This window comes from Mixophyes fleayi, chromosome 6 (assembly GCF_038048845.1).
Source record: "Mixophyes fleayi isolate aMixFle1 chromosome 6, aMixFle1.hap1, whole genome shotgun sequence".
NCBI lineage: Eukaryota > Metazoa > Chordata > Amphibia > Anura > Limnodynastidae > Mixophyes > Mixophyes fleayi.
In genome coordinates this window covers 201,667,385-201,673,277 of record NC_134407.1, presented here as the reverse complement: position 1 = coordinate 201,673,277, position 5,893 = coordinate 201,667,385, and the positions used below count along the sequence as shown (strand labels likewise).

The 5,893-nt window shown below is 38.2% G+C and overlaps 1 protein-coding gene across 1 annotated transcript; it reads left to right on the top strand.

Annotated features, from left to right (window-relative positions):
* The first annotated feature begins 2,877 nt into the window (after nucleotides 1-2,877).
* LOC142160550 (tripartite motif-containing protein 14-like) lies at nucleotides 2,878-5,181 on the top strand. The gene has a single exon (XM_075215412.1). The coding sequence runs from the start codon at nucleotides 3,090-3,092 to the stop codon at nucleotides 4,632-4,634; it is 1,545 nt and encodes a 514-aa protein (XP_075071513.1). The 5' UTR covers nucleotides 2,878-3,089; the 3' UTR covers nucleotides 4,635-5,181.
* Nucleotides 5,182-5,893: the final 712 nt, after the last annotated feature.

The following is a 5,893-nucleotide window of genomic DNA, read 5'->3' as shown; positions in this document are numbered from 1 at the left end:
TTTTTATTGCAATGTGGCTGCTGGTGTTGGATTTGTAAGCTGGTACAGGGAATATGGCAGGAAGATCTGAAAAAATGTATAGGTTAGTGAGTTACCTTGAAATGTAGAGGGTTGGCTTTAAATCCTGATTATTTCCCTCAGCCTCAGTTTGTCTATAGTGAGTGTAAGAATAGCAGCTAAGGCTGATGCTCAACAAAATGCTCTCCAAAACTTAAATACAAATAGTGTACCACGGTCCATTACAACTTCAGGCGGTAGTCCACAGAGATGAAGAGTGTTCTGGGCAATTTTCAGAGTTGTTAGAAATCTAAAGGAGGTTGATGAGATGACTGTACTGGGCAAACACAGAACAGGATTTATTGATTTTTTTCCATTTTGGATTACCATAGTGTCTTGTGCTAGTGCAGTCCCTGACTTACCGTACTGTGTGAGCCCCAAGAGACTCACCGTCAGCATGAAGGGGACACCATTTGTGTGCCTGTTTTATATCATGACGTGGCAGCTCTACTGCCACAGACACAGGGTTTGTTGTGTCACCTGACACCACCAATGACTAGGAGGAATCTGGTGCTGCTGGACTTGAACTGTGAACTCTGGATTGTAGCAGTGCAGCCTCTGTTCAGTGAGCCACAGGCTCAGTTTGCTGAGCCAAGGGTTTTTCCTTTTCTATTTTGTTTCCAAACATATTGACTAATTTTGTCCTCCTATCTGCTGTCCATCAGCCTAATTAATTGTGTACATGTCAGCCCCCATACCTGAGAGATGAGTTCATTTGAATTTAACTGCAGTTCAGTGTTGTTTGAAGCATATATGTTAGTGTGGGACTTGCAATAATAAGGACGCATAACGCTTGGGTATAAGCTCAATGCTTTGATCAAAATATGGTAACTAATACCTCATACTTTTCTTCTACTAACTACTAACTTTTCTTCTACTTTTCTTCTACTAACATACAAGACCGTCAACAAAATTGCACCAACATACATCTCCTCACTTGTCTCAAAATATTTCCCAACTCGACACCTCCGTTCTGCACAAGATCTGCGTCTCTCTTCCACTCTCATCACATCTTCCCATTCTCGGTTACAGGACTTTTTTCGGGCTGCACCCACTTTGTGGAATTCCCTCCCTCGCACTGTAAGACTTTCCTCTAGTCTTCAAACCTTCAAGCGTCCTCTGAAAACTCACCTCTTCAGGCAAGCTTATGATATTCCTCAACCACCATCTTAATCTTAATAGGTTACCCTATTACCACCGTCTGCACAGCTAACACAAGACAACAACCCTATGACCAACATTGCTGTGTGACTGATTACACAGCCCACTCAATACTTTTTACCTTTGCATTTCTAGCTGGCCCAATGTGCAATATGATGTAGCACATGCCCTTGTGTTTCAAACTCCCATTGTCCCATAGATTGTAAACTTGCGAGCAGGGTTCTCTTACCTCTCTGTATGTATTACCCAGTATTGTATTAATGTTTGTTCCCAATTATAAAGCACTACGGAATTTGCTGGCGCTATATAAATAAATGTTGATGATGATGATGATACTTTAATTTTACTAGATACATACAGGATTGCAATAGTAAGGACAAGTGCTGACAACAACTGTCTTTTTGTTTTATATCCATATAGTCAGGGCTTGGCCAGTTTGCCAGGTTTTTCTTGCAAAAGTACATAGATCTATGGCTTTTGGGATGCCATCATTTTTCAGGAGGAAAGTAAGTACTCCAAAAATGCTTGGATTTTACAGTACAAGGAAAATCTGGATGGAGAATCCACACGTACAAGTTCAGATTGTTGACTAAACAAAAAAAAAAACATGCTTCCTTATATTGCCTTTACAGTGGCCTTAAAATAGAATATTTATCTAAATTGTGGCTGTAAAGCAGGCTCATTTCTCTCACTGTCAATAGTTGAACCACAAAACTTGCAGGAAGTTTCCATAAGGCAGAAGACATAAGGCACACATTGCTGATTTGTCTACCAAAGACACATCAGATTCATCACAGTGAATAGACATGGATTTGCATAAGAACCTCAAGCAGCGGACAGCAATTGGGAAATACTCTGAAAGACATATCTCCATGAAACTTGTCGGTGACATTCCAGGACATTAAAGGACCTGGAACAGAAACTAAAGTTGTATCACCTAAAAAAGACAAATATGTTTGATGTGATGAATGGCATAAGGGAGAAGGCAGACATGGTAAGATTTAGACTTGAGCTCCAGAGGGTATTACCGGCGATAGAGCTTTTCTTCTATTTGCCAAATACAACGAGTTAACACTGGCTTAAGAAGGGGTGTTTGTACCCTTCAATTGCTAAGAAAACGTTAAACAGTATGGTAGGGTGAGGGCACAAATGGTTAGGACAGTGGATCCCAAACTTTCTCAACTCCAGGTACACTTAGGGTCTCCATAATTTTTTCATGGCGCCCCTAATTCAAAATAATTACAAAGTAGTTCTCCGCCTTGCTTAACACCGGTCTTGACTGCGGAACCCCTGTGAGATCACTGTGGAACCCCAGCAAGCCGCGGCGTACAGTTTGGGAACTACTGGGTTAGGGGAAGGAATGGGAGATGTGTATATATAGTAGATCATTTGTATCTAATTTTTCAACATTCAAAGTAGCATATCTAAATTGTAGCTGTATGAGTCTAATTCCCTTCTCCCTTTCAGCTTCCTAACCATTTCACCCTTACCCTACTATACATACTTTAATGTTTTTTTTTATTACGATACACTATCTCCTGATAACTCATTAAATGTATCAAGGTTAAACATTAATGGAACTCCACCTTCTGAGTAAATTGCCTTCACGTAGATTCTATTTTTGTTGGCCTAAAATACGACAAGAGATCTGCTGTGTAGATTGTTTCCAATGAACAGACTAAAGCTTATTTGTTGTAGTATCCAAGGACAATGAATATAAATTAATCTGCCAGAAAGATAAACTTGACTAAAGGTGGAGTTTGCTTTTGATAATTTGAACAAGCTAAAGTCCAATTGATTACCGTTTGACAGCAAGACAAAACTCTCTGCTACCTTTGATACATTTTTATTTCTAGTTCCTGCTTTCCAAGATGGCATCTGCTGATACGGAGGAAAAACTGAGCTGCCCCAACTGCCTGAACACTAATGCTGATCCTGTAGCACTAAAATGCGAACATAACTTCTGCTGGGTCTGTATTGATTGTGTGTTGGATACACAAAAGGGGCCTGGAGGTCATACCTGTTCTGAACGCAAAACAGACCGTCCTGTACGGGAGAAGCAGATACATCTATATAACAGAGCAGAGAAACATGACAATGGAATCTTCTGCACTTACTGCGTGGACTCTCCTGTACCTGCTGTTAAATCCTGTGTGATGTGCGAAGCTTCTCTTTGTGATACCCACCTGAGAGTACACAGCAAGTCAGCAGAACATGTCCTAATCGAACCCACCACTTCCCTACAGAACAGAAAATGCTCAGTCCACAAGAAGATCCTGGAATATTACTGCACCGAGCATAATACCTGTGTCTGTGTGTCCTGCATTTTGTTTGGAGATCACCGTGGACATCGGGTGGAAACGTTCGATGCGGTCTCCGAGAGGAAGAGGGAGAAGCTCAGAAATGTTCTGAGGAGGATTACCTCAAAGACGGAGGAGGCTGAGAAACGAGTTAAGAGTCAACAGGACTGCAGGAGAGAAATTAAAGGGAAAGCAGCTGGCATAACAGAAAGAGTCACTGCCCTGTTTAAAGACATCAGGAGACAGCTGGATGACCTAGAGAAGAAAACACTGAGTGAGATCTCCAGGCAGGAAGAGCAAGTTTCACAGTCAATCTCTAAGCTGATCCAGCAACTGGAAATAAAGAAGGACGAGCTGTCCAGGGAGATGCACTACATGGAGGATCTGTGTAACATGACTGATCCATTAACGATCATACAAGAATCAGATAGGCATACCTTTCATGATACAGAGGAAAGAGATAATGAGAATAGAGAGATAGATGATAAACAGATCTATACAGTTTGTTGTCTGGATGAGGGTCTGATCTCGGTGACATTACACACAGGATTATCTGTGATAGCAACTGGTATTAATAGATGGATTAATGTGAAGGTAGCTACAGACATGTTTATGGATATCAAAACAGCTGGCAATGACGTACAGATCTCAGGTGACTTAAAAACTGCAGGCTGGTCACCTGTAGACCAGAAACACTCAGAAACACCCGGGAGATTTCAGTATGATCAGGTCTTAAGCACCAGGAGTTATTCCTCTGGGCGGCATTACTGGGAAGTAGAGACCAGCGAGTCGGGGGTGTGGTTTGTGGGTATCTGCTATCCAAGTATCAACAGAACAGGGCGTCAGTCTTGGATTGGAGATAATAACAAGTCCTGGTGTATACGCCGTTATGATAATGTTCAGTATTCAGTCATACATGACAGTAAATGGATCCAGTTACCTCACAATGTTTCATGTCAAATTCTAGGAATATATCTGGATTATGAGGCTGGGCAGTTGTCCTTTTATGAACTGTGTGACCCGATCAGACATTTACATACCTTCACTGCCAACTTCACTGAGCCCTTATATGCTGCGTTCAGTGTATATAAATCCTGGGTGCGAATAAAAAGTTAGGATCAATTATCTATATATAAATGATCTACCTAGAAACTAGTGATTGGTTGTATCAACAGCTAATGGAAACTCTTTCTCCATACATACATACTGCAGCATTAGCAGAGAACTAAAACTATAACAATTTTATGTATATAGTAATGAGACGTAATCAGGGTTTCCATCCCTTGAAAATATTCTTTACTGACAGTTCTATAAAAATTTGCTGAATACCACATTTTTTCCTGACAATTAGTTTACATACATTTTAGAATTACAATTGTCTGTAATTCTAAAATGTATGAAAAAGTTAAACAGTTAGCAATCCCGAGAGTAATTAGTTATGTATTAAAACAAACTACTTGTGATTATAATTATCAGTGTGTTGGTTAGTACTTTGTTATGACAACAGGTGTTACTGTTCAGTAAGCTCTACATAGAGAATTGTACATATAAATGTCGAATGCATCAATATTTGAATGTGTCTATGTATCTATATATGTGTTTATATGAATGTAAATATGTATTTATGTATGTATAAATATATGCATGACTTTATGTATACAAGTATGACTGTACATATACATGTAATACTAATGTATGTGTGACTATGTGTATGAATATATATATATATATATATATATATATATAATAGTATGTATGTATTTATGCATGAATGCATGTATGAATATATGGATAAATGTATATGTTATTGTATACATGTATTTATGTATATATGGAGGAATATATATATATATATATATATATATATATATATATATATATATATATATATAAATGCATGGATGAATGTATATATGATTGTATGAATGGAGAAATGTATGGATAAATGTATATATGATTGTATGAATGGATGAATGTATATATGCATGGATGGATGAATGTATATATGATTGTATGAATGGAGAAATGTATGGATGAATGTATATATGGTTGTATGAATGGAGAAATGTATGGATGAATGTATATATGGTTGTATGAATGGAGGAATGTATGGATGAATGTATATATGGTTGTATGAATGAAGGAATGTATGGATGAATGTATATATGGTTGTATGAATGGAGGAATGTATGGATAAATGTATATATGGTTGTATGAATAGAGGAATGAATGGATGAATGTATAAATGATTGTATGAATGAAGGAATGAATGGATGAATGTATATATAAATGCATGGATGCATTAATTATTCGGCTCAATTGTATGTTCTTTTTTATGTCTGATACTGAATTTCTCCTGTGTACCATGTGATTTC

What these genes read in the sequence shown, in the direction of transcription:
- LOC142160550 (XM_075215412.1), top strand. Translation starts at nt 3,090, where the DNA reads ATGGCATCTGCTGATACGGAGGAAAAACTGAGCTGCCCCAACTGCCTG.